We start from the raw sequence: 22,666 nt of genomic DNA on the forward strand, positions 1-22,666 counted from the left end.
AAAATGAAAGAACAAGGAATCTTTTCATTGATGGTGTTGTTTCTCTTATAGCAGTTGACAGTTGCACAATTCCTGTGTTTTCCAATACTACATCTGAAGTACACTTTATGGAATCTAACGTTTGTGGCAGTCATGGCAAATGTATCAGTGAAGTTTCTGGTAGATTTACGTGTGTATGTGATCCAGGCTATACAGGTCGTTATTGCAGAGAAAGTAAGTTATATAATATAGAGCTCATATTATTCTTATTTTAATGTTCTGTATGATATATGAAATCACACTGAATAATTTTTCTTTTTCAGCTATGATGTATGCTATTTTATACAGAAATTAAAAAACAGTCCTAAGATGAAATATAAACTTAATATAATCATCATCATCAAATTCCTGTCATGTACCCTCAGGGGGTGTACAGGATAAATGAAAGAATAGTTTTCTGTGTTCACGGTAATAACTGTTATGAATTGGAATCTGAATTATGCCAGTATATTTTTTTCATTTGGATCAGATTTCTGAGTTAACTGGCATAGAGTTGGGTATGCGGAGTGGCTAGTCAAGAATTCCCTCAAAGGCAAGATATAGCACCATCTCTGGTTTATTGCTAAGTACCATAGGCCCTATATTTACTTTCTTTGCCTGATTAATTGCTGAAACTACGACATCAAGGCTATGTTTTTGTTCTCTTTATGCAATATGATCTATAAGCCTTATGTGGATTTTTAATTATCAGTTTGAGGATGATATATTTTATTTATGACCAGTTATGGTATTGTTAATATTGTTAACTTTCTCCATTTTTTTTTTTTTTTTTTTTTGACTGAGCAGCAAGCAGTATGTGACATTTATTCATCTGCTGACTACCTAAATTTTCATTAAATTATTACTTTTATTTTCATGTTTATTATTGCACTCATCTTTATCTTTTATGTTTCAGTTACTTGAATTTCTCTGAAGTTTTAAATAAACAAATCTGATACTGTAAGATATAATGACCGCTTTACTGTAATCAAGATAGTGCAGTTGAGTATCAGTAATTCACTCCTGAAAAATCTATAGTAAAAATCTTTAATATCTTACTACTATAGCAGTGTTCAACCCTTTTGGATATATATATATATATATATATATATATATATTTTTTTTTTTTTTTTTTTTTATTTTGCAAACAAAAGTATACAAAAAGCAAAACATATGAAATATAGATCAGCTTGTGATATGAATAAGAGAGTGAATGATGGGCAGACATTGATTAGTGGAATCAAATCAAACAGAAGGCTGGTGATCATTGGTATGCCATGTACTGAGCTCTGTACTTGGGCCGTTGCTGTTTTTTTTTTGTACATTTAGAAATAATCTCAGATAGAATAGCCATCACTTGCTAATGATGCTAAAGTGGGATGGATAGTAGTAAAATAAAGGTAATGTAGTAGTCTGATAGGATGATTTAAATAGACTCACAATTTAGGCAGATGATAATGGTAACCAGTTCAATCTGTGCAAAGTGTAAGGTTGGTGTGACTAGGGATTTTGGGATGATGGTGGATAATTTCAGAGGATATAGTGAAAAAGTGGGTAAAATATCTCTAAGGATCACTTCATTGTTAAAAAAACATACAGAAAAGTAGAGATAAGGAAGTTATTATCTTTCTTCATAAGGTTTTGTTATGAGTAGAGATTTGGTTACCTACATTTCTTAAGAATGTTGAAAAGATCCAAAGCCAAGTGACTATGATTTTCAAGGTTTGTGGATTATGAAGTTTGTTGATAGGTAGAAAATAGGGGATGTGATAGAATCATATACAATACTTAAAGAGTTTTATGGGATTAATGTAGAAAAAAAAATTAGAAGAAATTCTGTAACTTTTTTTTTTGCTTGAAGAATAGTGAATAGATGAAATGGACTGTCACAGACAGTCATGCATGCATGCTTTGTAAGTTAATGCATTTGAGAAGTATGATGGGTATTATGAATGATGGTTGTAATAATGAGCCTTTGGACTCTAAGGACATTTCCGTGTCTTAACAATAATACTAAACTAACAGTGACCCATCTTCCAGTTGTAGTCCTAGTTTTAGATATTAGATGAACCCTATTATTAGTTCATTAAAGAAAGAAAGCTTTTAGGCATATGTTGGCATTTTGCCATTGAGTGAATGGGTATGGGATGGCATTGATGTCTTGTTTAGGTTAGCACAAAACTGTTGTCAGATAAGGTGTGCTTGATTTGCTGTTGTGCAGTGGCTGATTTTAGATAACCATTTGGGTAATGACTGGTTTGCTGTTGAGAACATTTTGTATGCATTTTTGTGCCTTGTTTTGTATATATCTATTTCCAAAAAGAGTGGTGAATTAAATTTAACCCATGTGCTTTTTGCATACAGAAAAATTATTAGACAAAATTTTTTGATGAATAACAATACTTCATTTAATTATTGAAGATGCATTTAGCAGTAATTTTCTCTTTCTCAGGCTATGTGAGAGATGTTCCAGTGTTTTCTCCTTCTTCCACAAAAAGTTTGATTAGTTAATATATAACAGATAAGCTTAGGCGTTGATGGTTATTCATGACTTATTTTTCACGGTATTAACAACACCACAAACACTTTTATCAACAAAGATGTTTTATTAACGCTAATATTTCGCTGATTTTCAACTCAGCATTATCAGAGCACAACACACATGTAAACGCGACAGTGAGTGAGTGAAACAATATAATTGCAAAAGACAAAAGATCTAAAGTCCTATTTTTGGCGCCCTCTAACGAAAAAAAAAACAAAAAAAAAACAGCAGTTATCCAGGAGTTTTTCTTAGGATAACCGTCTCCCAGATTTTTGGCAAATTAATGCAACCATATTTGTTAAGGTTGGGAGAATTCTTCAAAGCCATTGCTGATTCAAAAAATAATCTTTCAGATCTATAACGACTCCTAAATAGCAAATTCGTTTTCCTCCATCTAATCCTGTGTGAAGGAGTGTCCAAAGCGTGGTCTGCCAGTCCCGACTTGCCATAGTAATAGTAGCGAATGTATCTTTCATGTTCTTCCAGACGGATGTTCACTGATCTTCCTGTTTGCCCATAATAGGCCAAGTCACATGGAACTTCATACACTCCTGGGTGTGCTAAAGGGTGAAGTTTATCCTTTGGCAAGCAGATCAGAGGTGCCAGCTTGACATGAGGTTTGAAGGTGGTGCAAAGGCCATGTTTCAACAATACTTTGGCTATCTTTACCAATGTACCTCTGATATAGGGAATAGAAATGGTCATGTTGTATTCTTGTGTATTAGGGGAGGGCAGAGTAATGGGCCTATGTAGTATTTTATCTATTTTGTAGGGATTGTAGCCGTTGGCTAAGAACATATGGCGCAGGTACTGGAGTTCAGTGGTCAGAGCTGTATCGTTAGAACAAATGGCTCTGGCTCTGTGTGTAAGTGTTTTTAAAATGCCGTACTGTTGGACTGGATGATGATGTGATTGTTTATGTAGGTATCTTCCTGTGTGTGTAGGCTTCCTGTAAATAGAAAAAGATAGTGATCCATCTGAAAGGCGGGTGACTAATGTGTCAAGAAATGGTAAACAGTTATTTGATTCTTTTTCTACTGTGAAGTGAATTTTGGGGTGTTGGCTGTTTAGGTAGGTGACAAAGGCATCCAAAGTGTCTTGTCCATGGGGCCAGATGGCATACACATCATCTACATAGTGCAACCACACTTGTGGCTTGTATGTAGCTGTGGTAAGTACTTTGTTTTCAAAGTGTTCCATGTAAAAATTTGCTAACGGGAGAGAGAGGGGGGAACCCATAGCAGCACCATTAATCTGTTTGTAGAATCCCCACACCCCCGTAAAGTAACCTGCATTCGTGGTAAATTGAAATAATTCAAAAATATCTGGGGGAAATTTAGACTTGATTAAATCAAGAGTGTCTATAAGTGGTACATTGGTAAATAGGGAGGTGACATCGAAACTAACCATTATGTCTGAATTTTTTAGGATTAGATTTTTAACCAGTGTTTTGAAATGGATGTAGAGGAGTTGCCAGTAAGAGGGGCAAGCGACTTAGCTAAATGCCGGGCCAGTTTATATGTGGGACTATCTATGCTATCAACTATGGGGCATAGGGGAATATTAGTTTTGTGGATTTTTGGTAATCCATAAATACGGGGTGTTTTAACATGAATTGGTTTTATTTTCCTGATGATTTCTTTGGGCTACGATGTCACTTTTTTCAGTAATTTTCGGACTTTTTTCTTTTGCGACATCATACGGTCTCGATGTATAATTTGATACGTGGAACTGTCACATATGAGATCTTGCATTTTTCTGTTATACTCTTCTTTATTCATGATAACTGTTGCATTTCCTTTATCGGCTTTTGTAATAATAATATTTTTATTATTATATAACTTTTTTAGGGCAGTTATTTGCTTACATGGCATATTGCTTTTTGGAGGCTTAGCCTTGTTTATAATACTTGCTATGTCTAGTCGCACGTTATTGGCCATTGCTGGTGGAAGATTGTGGATACCCTGTTCTACTTTCATCATAATTTCGAGTTTAGGAATTTGTTTGGGCGCGACGGCAAAGTTATGTCCTAAACTGAGAGCGTTCTTGGCTTCTTCAGTGAGTGTTTCCGACGATAGGTTTACGACCACGTGGTCTCGTCGAAGTTGCGGTCGGGACTTCTAATGTTGGCGCTGTTGTAGTAGTTCAAATTTCTTTAGGTGCTTGCTTTTAACTTTTGTGGATTCTTTTTTTGCTGCAACTTCAGAGATCTGCTGTAGGATAGTCCATATTTCACTCATTGGACACTTTCACGTTGGACACTCCTTCACACAGGATTAGATGGAAGAAAACGAATTTGCTATTTAGGAGTTGTTATAGATCTGAAAGATTATTTTTTGAATCAGCAATGGCTTTGAAGAATTCTCCCAACCTTAACAAATATGGTTGCATTAATTTGCCAAAAATCTGGGAGACGGTTATCCTAAGAAAAACTCCTGGATAACTGTTTTTTTTTTTTTTTTTTTCGTTAGAGGGCGCCAAAAATAGGACATTAGATCTTTTGTGTTTTGCAATTATATTGTTTCACTCACTCACTGTCGCGTTTACATGTGTGTTGTGCTCTGATGATGCTGAGTTGAAAATCAGCGAAATATTAGCGTTAATAAAACATCTTTGTTGATAAAAGTGTTTGTGGTGTTGTTAATACCGTGAAAAATAAGTCATGAATAGTTAATATATATTAACACTTTAAATGTTTGTCATTTAACAATCCAGTAAATAAATTAATTTAATCTAGTCATCCTTATTCACTCTGGAATTAATATTTTATGTATTTAATTAATGATTATCTGTACTTTTTTTCTTTTTTTTCCAGATATTAATGATTGTGCATCTGTTCCCTGCAAAAATGGAGGAACATGTTTAGATGGAGTTAATTCATTTCAGTGCTTATGCCGAGAAGGCTGGGAAGGAGCATTGTGCAACATCAGTATGTATTGCATCAGTGTTGTTATAACTTATTTAAAGTCAAAGAAAGAGTTTAGAAGGAATGACTATGAGGGAAGAAATTTGCTCTTGTTTTCTCTTTACCTTGGTATAAGTTTTGCATTTATTCTTTTTGCAGTTTAAATATCCTGTCTTAACTTGATCATGTTGGTGTATTATGAATATGCTGGGATACCTGTTACACACAGATTCGTATTCCAGGATGTTGTATATACTTCTGATATATGTATATGTTTGTCTTCTAATTCACTTCTGACTGTATCAATTCAGAAGTGAATTAGAAGACATTGGGTCTTCGATCTTCCATTGGGTCTTTTTTCAACAATCTTGGCATCAATATACCTGTTTTGCTTATCTTTCTTCTTCCATTGTGTTTAAGATAGTATACCATTTGAGATTAGCTCTGCATGCGCGCGCGCGCACACACACACACACACACACACACACACACACACACACACACACACATCCTTGAATGTTAACAGTGTCAAGTTCCCCTCATAATCTTCATTTGTCATGAGATTCTGCCATTGATACCATCTGTTTACTCCCCTGATTTTTCTCAGGAAATACTGTTAGAAATAAACAGTCATGCTTTTGTTTTAACTAATTTCTTTCTTATTACATATAAATATATTCAGCCAGGTCATCACTAAAGATGCTAAGAAATTATATTCTTGGCATCTTTAATTTATTTCTGTTCTGAAAAGGAAAAATGAAGCTAAAAACTGATGTTTGTGTAAGAAACTAGTCAATTTGTCTTTAACTGAAAAAACATTAATAATTCTCATGTTGTGATCAGATTCATATCCTTTTTTTTTACTGAAGAGGTACATTCTAATTGCACTTCAAACTACACAATAGAAACAGTTGAATTTACAGAAAACACATTACTAACCTAAAAAATCAAGGGGGAGAGAGGAAAGCCATAAAAACTATGGTTTTATGCCTTTCCCCTCTCTTTCTTTTTTTCTTGTGTGCAGTGCTATTTTTGGAATGGATTCTGGCATGGAAATTGAAACCCCTTTATTATTTGTTATTTCTTTCATTTATCACTCGGTTATGCACAGTATCTGCTCACTTATAAGATTCATCTGATTTTAGGATTACTGAAGCTTGTTGAATAATTTCACTTTTCTTCCTAGTTTGAATTAGATATATTTCTTTTTATTATTATTATTTGACACCTCCAGGGAGTCCAAGGACTCATTGAGGGGAGGGCACCTGCTCTACAAATCCATCTCCACCATTCAGTCACCAACTGACTGCCTACACCAACACCATCTACTGCCGAACACCACTGTATTTTCACAGACAATTACAAGCATCCATGCCCATGCCAGGATTCAGACCCACAGCCTTTTGGCTGGAGAGCAGATACGTCCACTTGGCCAACCAGGCCGGCTTGTTAGAAAACCTTTATAATTATTATTGTCCTCTTTTCTTCTGTGTGTGTGTGTGTGTGTGTGTGTGTGTGTGTGCAACACACACACACACACACACACACAAGGAATATTAAAAGTAAGGATAATACTTTATTTACTAGAGAGAAGGCATTCTGCAGTGTCTACAAAATAATCATAAAATTCCTAATATGTATCTTTAAAGCATGTATATCCTGTGCCACATGATTTTAAGTTTACCTTATTTAATAACTTCCTATCAACAGTTTCCTTTCAAATTAATCTATTATTTGTCAGGACATCAGTATTGTAAGATCTTATATTTAGCTCTTTAAGACACTTCTAACTGCATTAATCCCCCTAGATCTTGGTCTTCCTCTGGATCTTTTCCTTCCCATCCTGGCATCAAACACCTATTTTGTTAACTTTTCCATTCTGTTAAAGTGACATACCACCTTACCTGATAACATGTTCTCAAATGCTGTCAATGTTAAGTTCCTTCCTTTTTAATATGATTCTGCCATTAAAGCCATCTGTTTACTCTCCTAATTTTTATCAGAACTCTCAGATCCATAAATTAAAATTGGTTTGAATACTATCATGTATACTACTAGTTTAAAATTTTGGCTAAACTTATTCCATATAAAATTATTAATTTGGCACAACAATTTTTGCTTCTTCTATTGTCTATTTTATAGTATATAAAACATCTTTAATTTATATGTGTATTTTATTTTCTTTCTCATTTTTTTTAGATAAGAATGAATGTGATCCAAACCCTTGTCGCAATAATGGGACATGTATTGATGCTGTAGCAGATTTTATTTGTGAATGTAAATATGGATGGAAAGGAAAAACCTGTAATCTTCGTAAGTGTTTTTGAGTTTTCATTTATATATACTTTATTTATATAAGTATGATTGGAAATCACTGAAATCAAGGCTCAGAAAATTAATTGCATTACATTGCATAACATATTTTGCATACTTCTACATATTTTTATGGATTTTGTCACATTCATTATGAATATGTTATATTTTTATCTAGCATGTTTCCAAAAAAAAAAAAAAAAACTGTATTGATATTGGAGTAAAACTGTTTCTATTAAATTGAACAATTTTAATACAGAGATGATCACAGTTTTAGTGAAAAAGCTTCATGGTAAAGATTGATCTGCTAAGCAGAATTTGTTTCAGGACAGAAGAAATGTTTCATATGAGCCTCTTTTTATATCACTCCCACACATGAGAGATTGTAGATTAGCACATTAATGTCATGTGTATGTAAGAGGTTAGGAGAGAAGGAAGAGATTGATATTTTTCTTTTATAGTTGATGTTTTGGTTGTTGAGAAAGAAACAGTTAGTCAGGAAGGCATTTTTTACTGTATCAATCCACCTAAATCTTGGTCTTCCTCTGGGTCTTTTTCCTGCCAACCTGGCAGAGAACAATTGTTTTGATAATCTTTCCTTGCACATTCTGTTTAAGAGACCATACCACCTGAGATTAGCTCTGGTAACGCATTCCTGGATGCCGACAATGTCAAGTTCTTTCCTAATATCCTCATTTTTAATATGATATTGCCATTGATGTCATCTGTTCATGCCCCTAATCTTTCTCAAGACTCTCATATCTGTGGTCTCTAGTCTTTGGTCAAGTGTTCTACTTCTGACCCAGCTCTCAGATCCATAATTCAAAATTGGCTTGAATACTGTCTTGTATATAGCTAATTTAGTGTTTTCGCTAATTTCTCTCTTATTCCATATAAATTTATTCAGTTTACTTCCTACCATACCAGCCTTGTTAATTCTGTTGTCTATTTCCATATTTAATTTACCATCGTCACTAAAAATCGTGCCTAAGTAGCTGAAATGTTTTACCTGTTCTATAGGTTCTCCATTCACAATGCAGTTGATATTTTCAATGTTTCTGCATTGTCTTTGTCTTTTTAATGCTAACCTTCATACCATATCTATTACAACAGTTATTCAATTTAGCCAGGAATCTTGCAGTTGTAGCAGATTTATTTAGAAGTACAACATCATCTGCATAAAGCAAAGAGCTGAGATTAACATCTTCAATTTTGATATCAGGTTTAATACCACTTTTCTTTGTAATGTGATTCATATAGATAACGTACATCTTGGTCTGATACCAAATTTAACATTAAACCACCTTCCTGCACTACTTTCAATTCCAACTGCTGACTTACAACTCAAATAAAGACTAAGTATTGCCCCATTGACACCATATAACTGTAGCGTATTGAATAGCTTCTCTCTGTCTGCACTTTGTCATATGCTTTTTCCAGATCTACAAAACTTAAATACAGATCTTTGTTATATTCTCATGATTTCTCAACTCTCTGATGTAAAGTGAAAATCTGATCCTGATAGCCCTATTTGGTCTGAATCCAGCTTGTTCTTCAATAAGCTTCTCTCGCATTCAGTTTTATTTCCCTTTTTATATATGGGTACTGTGAGCTCTCTACTCCAATCATCTGGAATTCGTCCCTCTGTCCAGGCCTTCTGAACTATGCAGTGCAGCCACTGTAAACTTATACCTCCATACTTGAGCATTTCTGGTTGAATATCATCTACTCCTGCTGCCTTTCCACATTTCAGGCTTTTAATGGCTTTTTATACTTCAAGTATGGATATGTATTCCTGACTGCATGCCTGGTCAGTGTTTTTTGCCATTGTGCTGTCATCACTGCTTGTTTCATTTAGCAATTTTTCGAAGTAATTACTCCATACTTCAAGGATATCTTTTTCTCTGTTTTCATGTCACCTTTATCATCTCTAATTTCTTTTACAGCAGTCTGTCCTCATGATTTCTGAGCTTCTTCAACAACCACCAGAATATCTTGCCACCTTCTTCATATTTATTTTCTATGTTCTTACCAAAGTCTTCCCATGGCTTTTGTTTAGCTAGTTTTACACAGTGTTTAGCTTTCTTACATTTGTCTCTGTATTCTCTAAGAACACAAGCTGACTTATTTGCCAGGAACTTTTGATATGCTTTCTTCTTTTCTTTCACTGCCTCTTTAACTTCCTGTGTCCACCATGGAGTTCTGATTTTTCTATCCTTACAGACAACCCCACCACATGCCTCTCTGGCTGAATCAATCAGTGTTTTCTTCAGTGCTTGCCACTGAATCTCCAAGGTATGGTTCCTGTTCTCAAACTCTTTCATTTTTTCTTCAATCATGCTTGTGTATTTTAGTCTACAGGTCACATTTGAGAGCTGCTCAACTTTTATTCACTTTAAAACTTTCTTACATGTTATTCTTTTCAATATGAAATTCAATTTTATCCTGCTCAAGACTAAATGGTAATCACTTCCAATTTCAAATCCTCTGTACACTCTGGTGTCCTGCACCAGGAAGAAAACATCACTATCAACAATAACGTAGTCAATGGAACTTTTCTTATTCCTTGCCTCTTCTCTCCATGTGTATTTGTGCACATTTTTATGTTGGAACATGGTGTTAGTAATAACCAGGTCATGTCCCAAGCAGAAATCCAACAGGTATTTGTTATTATTATTAGCTTTGCTCTTTTCTCCAAATTTTCCCAATATATTTTTGTATGTCTGACAATCATTTCTTACTCTGCTATTTAGATCCCCAACAAGGACCAACTTTTCCTTTTTCATTGTGTCAGTTGCTTTCTCTAAAGCCTTAAAAAATTCCTCCACTTCTACCTTTAGCAGAACCCTCTGTGGGACCATAGGCACAAATAAGTCTCTTTGTCCAGTTCCCCGTTCTGATAATTGCCCACATCATTCTACTTGAGACTGCCTGCCATTCAAGAAGATTAGCCTCATATTTAGTGCTGAATGCTATGGCTACCCCTTCTTTTCCTTGATTGTCATTGCCTGAATATAACATTTTGTATTTATTGCTCAGAAAGATCTCGCCAGTTTTTGCCTTTTTTGTTTCAGTCACCCCTATTATGTTGATCTGGTACTTATCCAGTTCCTCAGTTAGCTCCACTTCTTTACCATTCAGGCTTCTTATGTTGATAGTACTGATCTTGAACTCTGATGATGTTGAGTTGGGGTGGGTTTCAGGATTTGTTCCAGTAGCTGACTTTGCTGTTTTCCCTAGTTCCCTGGCAAAAACAATGGGGGCCTTGTTTAACCGGGCGATACCCCAGCTGGCATGAAATTCTGTCACGCCGTACCATCATTTTTTATTTTGGTTTCAGCCAATAAGAATACAATTTGGTCGGCTAAATCCCAAATTGCCAGCCCATCCTCGTTCGTTCAGTATCCAGGTAGATGTGTAACATGGTGCACCACAAGAAGGTGAGGATTGGACATTAGGTCAGAAGCCCTGATTGGTTCTCTGCATTCCTTTAAAGGCTATGTGGAGATCTTCTCTCAGTTATATAGCTTAGCTTTGACCCTTAAGCACCCCCATAGCAATAGTTATCTCTCCATAAAAATAATAAAAAAATGCAGTAGGCTCTCCAGTTTGCAGCTGGACTTTTACAGTCCAGCTGGAAACTCATCAAACCTATTTCCTCTTCTACTTTCATTCCATTTGCCTGTTTGATGAGTTTGCAGTTTGCAGTGTTAATTAATTTATGAATTTCTAGCTGCAAACTGGAGAGCCCACTGCATTTTATTATTATTTTTATTTCTATGGAGAGATAACTATTGGAAATTCATTCAAATAAAGAAAACGACATATGACTACAGTTAAGTATATTTTACTAAAAATATACTGGTGTTGGTGCACCATCTCAAACAGTACTTTGAGAACAGCATTCTGATGTTTAATGGATGGGATTTGCATAAGGTTAGTAGCTGAGCAGATAGATGTGATCTTCTATAGAGATCAAGATATTATCAAAGGTAGGAGAGGCGAAGTGTTTTTTTCTCGAAAGAAAGTTGAATTGTGTTTTGATAATATTGAAGGTAACTAACTATCTTGAATGTTTGGATACTGGAAAGTTAATGATTATAATTATTTATAGTAGTAGGTTCTAATACATTATAATTATTTTATGCAATTAGTCTATAATTAGTATATAAATAATCACTGCCAGCCTGTGATTTTAGCTGAGTGGATAGCATACCCACATTCCAATCAGAGAGGCTATGGAGTTCAAATCCTACAATGGGCACATATCTTTGTTAATGTCTTTAGGTGGAAGGTGAATTTCATTGCCTGGTGTCGAACTACCACTCTACTTATCAGAATCCTGAAGTGGCTTGAAATTTCATGTTTGGTTTCTAGAGCAATATTCCCATATTATTTAACTTGTAGCCAACCCACAGTACTAATACCAATTATTTTTAAATTTATATTTTGTGGGTGAGATTCCCATAAAAACATGTAGATCAAGGAATAAAAAAAATATTCATTAATGACTTTTTTCTGTTCTTTTTTAATAAAAAGTTAATGATAATCAGTAATTTCAATCCTTTTTTAACTCCTTAAAATGGATTTTTCTTCCCTTTTAGGCAATAGCCATTGTGATGTTAACACATGTCTGAATGGTGGTACCTGTATTGACCATGGAGAAACCTTTGTATGTCACTGCAGGGAAGGCTGGGAAGGTCATACTTGTCATATTCGTAAGTGACTGTCTGGTGATGCCTAATACACATTTTTATTGTTATTTTTTATGATAATGGAGTAAGCCAAAACCTAGTTCTTGTTTAGCAACTTAGAATATAAAATGTTAATAATTATTTTTGCATTTCTTTGAAGTAGCATACAGTAATAACTAGGACCCTCCTTAGCTCAGTCAGTTTTAATGAGGCCATTTGGTTGGAAAGACTTGGGTTCAAATTTTGTAGGGTTATAAAGATCAAGACTTCATTTCAAGATGGGTTAGCCAGTCTCATATAGAGGTGGCAGGATTTTCCTCTCAGAAGCTCAGATTTTTCATCCTATTACAAGGTAGACTGGTCAAGAGAACACATCAAATTTACACACAAGAATATATAGTTAGACATAAGACTTAACTACCTTATCTTAAAATTATGGTTAAGACAATCTGGATATGTAGTGTGCCTTAAAGGTCTATAAGTACCCACAGATTATTATTAGTAGTAGTAGTAGCAGTATTCAGTAAATAACATACATACATACATTAGCAACTTTGCTCTTGTGAATTTCCTTTAAAATAGCCCCATTGCTATTCTCATTTATAGGTGAATGCGCAAAGAGTAGGGAGTAACGATTTAAAATTTTTTATGCAGTGAAATAATTTGTTTCAGCTAAAAATTGCGATTGGCATGTAATATATCATGTCTCATTGGCTATTTCAAGTATTCACTGATTGCAATTTAATGCTTGCAGTGATTTTGAAAGCATTAGTATAAACAGAAAAGAAAGCTGGGGATTTTGACATAAGCTAGCTATAATATTCTTATCCTGAGTAACTAACAGCATTAAGCCAAATGGTTTCAAATTATAGTTCTCTATTTGCTAAACAGTTATTCTATACACAAAGTGTAGGTGCATCCTGAAAGTGAAATAAGGAATCAGTTTCTCATAAGAATAATTTATTTTAACAATATGATCGGAGCAGGTTATGATGAACACATTTCAAAAGAAATAATATTTCTTCCAAAACATGCTATTTTTTTTTGATAGAATATTATTCCAAATGGGAAAGATACTCATTTCATTTAATAAATGTATAATATTCCAAGTCTATTAATATTGATATTATCAAATATCATGTAATTAAAAATAGTTGGAAAAAAAATGAAATATTATAGGATAGATTGAGTGTTGGGTCTTAAAGAATAATTACAAACAGACTTTATGAAATGTGTATTAACACCCCAACCGGCCATGATGTCTATAGACATTCAGCAAAATCTGGATATGATTCTGTAACACGTTAATTAATTTATGGATAAGAAATGTAATTTGGTATCACTAATTCAACCACCATGGCCAGTAGAGAGGTTAAAGTACATTAACCTAAGTTAATTTGATAAAGGCAAACCATAAAGCAGTCTCTGAAGTACTTGGAAAGAAAAATCAAATATTAAAAATCTGGAACACAGATATAGGAAAATGCAACAAAATAAAAATGAATGGCATACAATTCCCCCTTCAAAAACATCAAGTACTAAAATTCTTTCTGTACTAAAATCATACTACAGAAAGCCCACATAAAGGTATCAAAAAAATAGAAAATCAACCAGATTAGATAGCATAAATTCTGAGGTTTGGAAACATGACAGAGAATATTTACATTGCTGATTTTTAAAAATAATAAAACTAATTTTATTAATAAAATACAAGAAGACATATGTGGAAGACAAGATATAGCCTACAAAACGTTAAGAAAATTGAACAACGAAGAAAGAGATACAGCACAAATCAGCATAATATAAGAGAAACAATGGATAGAATATTATAAGAATTTATGGTATGACCCAAATTTAATAACAGAAAATAATAATGAAGAAATCAGCGTTGATATAGAACCAATAAAATTGGAAGAACTAAAAGAAGCAATAAATGCATTAAAAAATAGACAGTGAACCAGATTAGATGGCATAAATCCAGAGATTTGGAAATATGGCAGAGAATACTTACAGATTCTTAAAATTAATAAATAACTATGGGAGGAAATATGAGGTTCCATCAGATTGGTTATATCCCGTGGGCATGGATGTTTGTAATTGTCTGTGAAAATACTAGTGGTGGTGGTTGGCAGTAGATGGCATTGGTGTAGATGAAGGTAGTTGCGATTGGTGGAATGGTGGAGATGTAGAGTTGTAGAGTAGGTGCTCTCCCTCAATGAGTCTTTGGAACCTCTGGAGGTGTTACGTAATAATAATAATGATTGTGGATATTATAGTTTATTAAATACAAATTACAAATTTTACAGTAAAATCCTGAATAAATGACTTAGAAATATTGCATACAGTTTACTCTCAGAAGAACAAAATGGTTTCAGACATGGAAGATCATGTATAGACAATATTTATGTGCTAAAACAAATTATTGAAAAAAGATGAGACTTATCACAAACTTGGAGTCATTAACACTCTTAAAAACAAAGCTATAACAGTAATGAACAAGCTCTTAAACAAGAATTACAAATTATTAGCAATACATTTATAAATAATGGCTATAGCAAAAAAACTATCAATAAAGTTCTTCATAAAACTTCATCACAAAGTGCATATAATATAGATTACAATAAAACCATAGCTATCCCATACATTAAAGGGTTATCACTCCAGTGGTCCACTCTGGAATATATGGTATCCATTGTACTTGTAACTTTATGTTGGTGAAACTGAACGTACAATTCCTCTCCATAAAAAAAGACACTAAATTTAACCATTTTGGTGAAGCAGGCCTCTCAGATCATGCTCTTAACACTCTAAACCAAACTGATTTTTGGAAAAGTACCTGTTGTTTACATTGTACAGAAACCTGGTATGAATGCAAATTAAAAGAAGCCAGTAAGATTTTGATCAATCATCCTAATCTTAACAATAATGGTGGTATAAAAATCCCAAGAATTTTGATGGCACACATTGATTCCACTTAAGTTCTTCAGCACCCTTACTTTAGGACTATAAGCAATAATTTCAGCTCTTATTGGCTACCATCCTAATTTTATTCTAATTTTATGTATATACTTATATGAGTAATTATGTAAGAGCATGTTGCTCTCTAGCTTAATATATCTCTTAATGATTTTTAACCAAATAGATAATAATAACAGGACTCTAGCTTTGATGTAGTAATGTTTTTTTTTTCCCTAATCAGAGGTCAGGCCAGTAGTTTTAACAGTTGACCAAATTAATGTAACTTTAGCACACCATCTAGATTATAATGTAGCTTGTTTCTTTTTGTTTCTTTGTATAAGTGTGTACTCTAGATGATGACCTTAATATGAAGGTCTAAATGTAGAATGAATATTTTGGTTTATATTAAACTGAAGTTTTACTATAACACAGTAGTTGCTTCCATAATTTTAATGAATGCTGATCACCATCCAGTTCATCACTTGGATTACTTCAGTAGAAATCTTTTCATTGATGGTGTGAGGTATTTCTCATTGAGTGGTTCTTTCAATAAGGAAAGATAAATGTCTGGAGGGCTCATATCAGGAAAATGTAGGAGGTGAGGAAGCTTTTGTCATTTACGCTTTTCTATAATATCAGTTCCTTTGTGTGAAATGGGGCTGGACATTGTGTGGAATATTCTACCCGAGTCAAATACTTTCTCTCATATTTCAGTCTTGTGTCATAGAATAAGAGAAACAAATGGAAGACATACTCAATCTGGCTTGCAACAACGTTAAGGTGGAAACTCTTGCATCATCCCATGGGCCACACATTACAGTATGCAGAACTTTTGAAACGACCCTCATATCTTATAATTACTAATATAATAAATGACTAGTTTGGGGTGCTTAAGGGTCAAAGCTGTATAACTGAGAGGAGACCTCCACATAGCCTTTAAAGGAATGCAGAGAACCGACCAGGGCTTCTGACCTAATGTCCAATCCTCACCTTCTCGTGGTGCACCCTGTTGGGTATCTACTTTGATACTGAACGAACGAGGATGGGCTGGAAATTTGGGATTTAGTCGACCAAATTGTATTCTTATTGGTTAAACCAAAATAAAAAATGATGGTACAACATGACAAAATTTCATGCCGGCTGGGGCATCGCCCGGTTAAACAAGGCCCCCGTTGTTTTCACCAGGGAACCAGGGCGAACAGCGAAAAGTCAGCTACTGGAACAAATCTGAAAACAAACCCCAACTCAACATCACCAGAGTTAAAGATCGGTACTATCAATGTAAGAAGCCTGAATGGCAAAGAAATGGAGCTAGCTGAGGAATTAGATAAGTACCAGATCAACATAATAGGGGTGACTGAAACAAAAAAGACCAAAACTGGTGAGATCTTTCTGAGCAATAAATACAAAATGTTATATTCAGGCAATGACAATCAAGGAAAAGAAGGAGTAGCCATAGTATTCAACACAAAATACGAGGCTAATCTTCTTGAATGGCAGTCAGTCTCAAGTAGAGTAATGTGGGCAAATATGTGAATGAGGAACTGGACAATGAGACTTATTTGTGCCTATGGTCCCACAGAAGGTTCTACTAAGGTAGAAGTGGAGGAATTTTTTGACGCTTTAGAAAAAGCAACTGACACAATGAAAAAGGAAAAGTTGGTCCTTGTTGGGGATCTAAATAGTAGAGTAGGAAATGATTGTGAGACATACAAAAATATTTTGGGAAAATTTGGAGAAAAGAGCAAAGCTAATAATAATGGCAAATATCTGTTGGATTTCTGCTCAGGACATGGACTGGTTATTACTAACACCATGTTCCAACATAAAAATGTGCACAAAACCACATGGAGAGAAGAGGCTAGGAATAAGAAAAGTCTCATTGACTATGTTATTGTTGATAGTGATGTTTTCTCCCTGGTGCAAGACACCAGAGTGTACAGAGGATTTGAAATTGGAAGTGATCACTATTTAGTCTTGAGCAGGATAAAATTGAATTTCATATTGAAAAGAATAACATGTAAGAAAGTTTTAAAGCGAATAAAAATTGAGCAGCTCTCAGATGTGAACTGTAGACTAAAATACACAAAGATTATTGAAGAAAAAATGAAAGAGTTTGAGAACAGGAATCAAACCTTGGAGATTCAGTGGCAAACTCTGAAGAAAACATTGATTGATTCTGCCAGAGAGGCATGTGGTGAGGTTGTTTGCAAGGATAAAAAAATCAGAACTCCCTGGTGGACACAGAAAGTTAAAGAGGCACTGAGGGAAAAGAAGAAAGCATATCAAAAGTTCCTGGCAAATAAGTCGGCTTTTACTCTTACAGAATACAGAGACAAATGTAAGAAAGCTAAACAGTGTGTAAAACTAGCTAAACAAAAGTCATGGGAGGACTTTGGCAAGAATATAGAAAATAAATATCAAGAAGGTGGCAAAATATTCTGGAGGTTATTGAAGAAGCTTAGGAATGGAGGAAAGAGTTCTGTAAAAGGAGTTAGAGATGATAAAGGTGACATGAAAACAGGAGAAAAAGAAATCCTTGAAGTATGCAGTAATTACTTTGAAAAACTGCTAAATGAAACAAGCAGTGATGACAGCACAGTGATAAAAAAACACTGACCAGGCATGCAGTCAGGAATACATATCCATACTCGAAGTAGAAAAAGCCATCAAAGGCTTGAAATGTGGAAAGGCAGCAGGAGTAGATGATATTCGACCAGAAATGCTGAAGTATGGTGGTATAAAAGTCTTACAGTGGCTGCACTGCATAGTTCAGAAGGCCTGGACAGAGGGACGAATTCCCGATGATGGGAGTAGAGCTCTCATAGTACCCATATATAAAACTGCATGTGAGAATTACAGAGATATTTCCCTACTGAGTGTTCCTGGCAAGATCTATGCAAGTATACTTGAGAAACGGTTGAGAAGAATTGTGGAAGAACAAGCTGGATTCAGGCCAAATAGAGGCTGTCAGGATCAGATCTTCACTTTACGACAAATAGTCGAGAAAGCATGGGAATATAAGAAAGATCTGTATTTAAGTTTTGTCGATTTGGAAAAGGCATATGACAAGGTGCCAAGAGAGAAGCTATTCAAAATGCTGCAGTTATATGGTGTCAATGGGGCATTATATCAAGCAATACTTAGTCTTTATTTGAGTTGTAAGTCAGCAGTTAGAATTGAAAGAAGTACAGGAAGATGGTTCAATGTTAAATCTGGTGTGAGACAAGGATGTACATTATCCCCTATGTTATTCATTATCTATATGGATCACATTATGAAGGAAAGTGGTATTAAACCTGATATCAAAATTGGAGATGTTAATGTCAGCTCTTTGCTTTATGCGGATGATGTTATACTTCTAAATAAATCCGCTACAAGTCTGCAAGATTCTCTGAATAAATTGAATAGCTGTTGTAATAGATATGGTGTGAAGGTCAGCAATAAAAAGACAAAGACAATGAAAATAGGCAGAATCATTGAAAATGTCAACTGTGTTGTGAATGGAGAACCTGTGGAACAAGTAAAACATTTCACCTACTTAGGTACGATTTTTACTGAAGATGGTAAATTAAATATAGAAATAGACAACAGAATCAGCAAAGCTGGTATGGTGGGAAGTCAGTTGAATAAATTCATATGGAATAAGAGAGAAATTAGTCGGAACACTAAATTAGCTGTATACAAGACAGTGTTCAAACCAGTTTTAACTTATGGATCTGAGAGCTGGGTCAGAAGTAAAACACTCGACCAAAGACTAGAGACTGCAGATATGAGAGTCCTGAGAAAGATTAGAGGCGTGAACAGATGGCATCAATGGCAATATCATATTAAAAATATGGATATTAGGAAAGAACTTGACATTGTCAGCATCCAGGAATGCGTTAGCAGAGCTAATCTCAGGTGGTATGGTCACTTAAATAGAATGGGAGAGGAAAGATTAGCAAAACAAGTGTTCTCTGCCAGGTTGGGAGGAAAACGACCCAGAGGAAGACCAAGATATAGGTGGATTGATACGGTACAAAGTGCCTTTGAAGATAGAAATATAAGATCTGATAATGTTGGAGTCTTGACAAGCAATAGACTGATTTGGAGTAAAATTGTAGATAGGAAGTTAGTAATGATGTAAATTTTTCATGTAGTACTGTCATATCCTGTACACCCCTTGAGGGTACATGGCAGGAATTTGATGATGATGATGATAAATGACTAGTTGCTAAGTTTGAGCCTACCTAAATTTTTAATAAGATTGACAATGGGAAAACAATTTTAAAATATTTAATGGACAAACAGAACATGTGGCTTATATTTTTGGACACAGTCACTCATTTGGAATGAAACTTACATTTTTGTTATATCAACAATTTTATTTTGAAAACTACAGTTTCTCAATGAATAAAAATTTCTTCTCAATATGAATATAAATTTGCAGGCTTGGCTAGCTGAGTGGTTAGTCTATCTGCTCTCCAACCAACAGACTGAGTTCAAATCCCATGTTGGGTATGGTCTTCTTTTTCTTCATCTTCTTTTCTAGTAATAGGCCTAGTGGCCTGTTTTGGTCTCTTCCCATCTTTTCAAAGACTGTTCTCTATTCTATTCCTTCTTCCTTGAGGTCAATATCTCTGTATCTCTCTGTAAAGATCGATGTAGTCTAAAACAGATCTCAAGTTCTTTTAAGATATCGCTATTTCTTTTGAAGTCTAGTCTAATTATTTTTTAAATAATGAAACCTGTGGTGCGATCATAATTAAAAGAAACACATGTATTAACCACAGTGAAAATTATTTAATTGTAAATATTTCATCTTAAGTATCTTAGGACATCATCAGTACAGTATGTTGTTTATTAGGGTCCACACAGATTTTTGCAGTTTAAAAAGTGTCCACACATCAATACAGTAGTTTAAAACAATAATAGGAATAACATACAGTTAGGGCGCATGATTACAATAGAATCTCATTAAATGTGCGTAATGTGTTACAAAAAAAAAAAAATTAATTGTTTAACACGATTTTGTATGACAATTTCCCATACTTTAGGAATAGTAAGAACATCATTGCGGTTTAAGTTTGGTCTGTGTAGTAGGGCTTCAGAACTTTCTTTGTATAAACGTTCATGTTTATATAAAGATCTGTGTAAAAGTTTAGACTTTTCCCAATGGATCCTATGGTTTGGATTTTCAATTCTGTGTTGAGAGAGGCCAGATTTTTGCAGTTTAAAAAGATGAATGTGGTCTTGATGTTCCGAGATGTGTTTCTGAATAGACCTACCTGTCTGTCCAAAGTAAGACAATTTGCATGAGCATGGAATTTCATAAATGCCAGGCAACATCAAAGGTGAGAGTTTGTCCTTAGGAGAAGGTAACTTTGATGTTGCCTGGCATTTATGAAATTCCATGCTCATGCAAATTGTCTTACTTTGGACAGACAGGTAGGTCTGTTCAGAAACGCATCTCGGAACATCAAGAGACCACATTCGTCTTTTTAAACTGCAAAAATCTGGCCTCTCTCAACACATAATTGAAAATCCAAACCATAGGATCCATTGGGAAAAGTCTAGACTTTTACATAGATCTTTATATAAACATGAACATTTATACAAAGAAAGTTCTGAAGCCCTACTACCTACTACACAGACCAAACTTAAACCGCAATTATTCCGAAAGTATGGGAAATTGTCATACAAAATTGTGTTAAATAATTAATTTTTTTTTTTTTTTAGAATCTCATTAAACATGTGAAACACATTACGCATTTCAGAGTTTATCAGTATTTTTCTATCTGCTTGAGTTATGATCCGGGCTTCTGAACCATATGTTAGAATGTCTTGCTATTGAGTTATGGATTCTTATGCTTGTTTTCTTGCTTATTGGATTAATAGTTTAATTAAATGTTACTTATAACAAAAATTAATAAATATTAATTTATAAATATAAATATAAATATTTTTAATAAATAAATTAATAAAAAATGTAAAAAAAAATCTTTATCTTCTCCACATATAAGTATTATATAATGTATATAATATTGTATGTATTATATATATTACATATAATATTATATACATTAATGTATATATATATACATTATATGTATTATGTACATTACATATAATATTATATACATTAATGTATATATATACATTGAGTAGGATCGACATAAAAATAATAATAGTGTTCAGACATAAATCATTTGATAGTTTTGAATATTACTAAGTGACTTTTCTCATACTTATAATTTGCATTTACAGCTAAAAATCCTAGTTGTCAATCCAATCCATGTCAGAATGGAGCAACATGCATCAATACTGGGACTAGTTTTTCTTGTATGTGTAGAGAAGGGTTTAATGGGCCATACTGCCAATACAGTAAGTTAATAAATTAAATTTTCTTATTTAGAAATACTAATTTGAAGGAATTTTTATATGAATTAGCCTTTGTGCCTATATGACTGCTTCATCTTCAGTTTTACTGTCATGAAAACTGACAATATTTACAGATTTAGTTGAAAAAGAAACAGTACAGTCAATATAAACAATTAATCCATTTTTATTGAATGATTTTTTTTAAAAATATATGCTACTAATATAAACTTAGTGGAAGACATTCTTTGGATAAGCATACCTGTAGAATCTGAAAGTAATATTTTGCTATCTTAGAGTTAACACCAGCCTGGTTGGCTGAGTGGTTAGCATATCCACTCTTCAGCCAAAATTCTGCAGATTTGAATCCTGCCATGGGCATGGATGTTTGATTGTCTGTGAAAATATTAGTGGTGGTGAGGTTGGCAGCAGATGGTATTGGTGTAGTTAGTGGATGAGTGATGGAGAGTTGTAGAGTAGGTGCCCTCCCTCAATTAGTCTTTGGGCTCCTTGGAGGTGCCATGTAATAATAATAATGTTGTTTATTATTATTATACTACTTATTTTGTTGATACTGTGATTGGCTTCTTCAGAATCAAATGTTGAAATTATTACTGTCACTTCAGATTCAGTGACAATAAACCAGTGGTTATAGACAAACCAAGAGCAACCTTTTATAATTAGTATTGAAAATACTAATTGGAAACAAAATGTCAATATGTATCACGAATATTTGTTATCAGCTGCAGCTTCTTTATTAACATGATGAACATTATATTAAATGCTCTTAATATGATATGCCTGACATTCCATATATTTTTTTGGCTAAAATGTTTAGTTAAAGCCAATTGCATAGAGAGTTAAGAATTGAAACCA

At 34.0% G+C, this 22,666-nt stretch overlaps 1 protein-coding gene across 1 annotated transcript in view; it reads left to right on the forward strand.

The window, feature by feature from the left end:
- LOC150102508 (protein jagged-1-like) overlaps positions 1 to 22,666 on the forward strand; it is a 186,703-nt gene that overhangs the window by 135,783 nt on the left and 28,254 nt on the right. The window contains exons 13-17 of the mRNA XM_090399608.1: positions 52 to 213; positions 5,376 to 5,489; positions 7,665 to 7,778; positions 12,383 to 12,496; positions 21,680 to 21,796. Of these exons, the coding sequence (XP_090255734.1) occupies positions 52 to 213; positions 5,376 to 5,489; positions 7,665 to 7,778; positions 12,383 to 12,496; positions 21,680 to 21,796 (621 nt within the window). The remainder of the gene's footprint in view (positions 1 to 51; positions 214 to 5,375; positions 5,490 to 7,664; positions 7,779 to 12,382; positions 12,497 to 21,679; positions 21,797 to 22,666) is intronic.

Source organism: Typopeltis vanoorti, chromosome 10 (genome assembly GCF_054136105.1).
Source record: "Typopeltis vanoorti isolate ZY-2024b chromosome 10, IOZ_Tvanoo_1.0, whole genome shotgun sequence".
NCBI classification, from domain to species: Eukaryota; Metazoa; Arthropoda; class Arachnida; order Uropygi; family Thelyphonidae; genus Typopeltis; species Typopeltis vanoorti.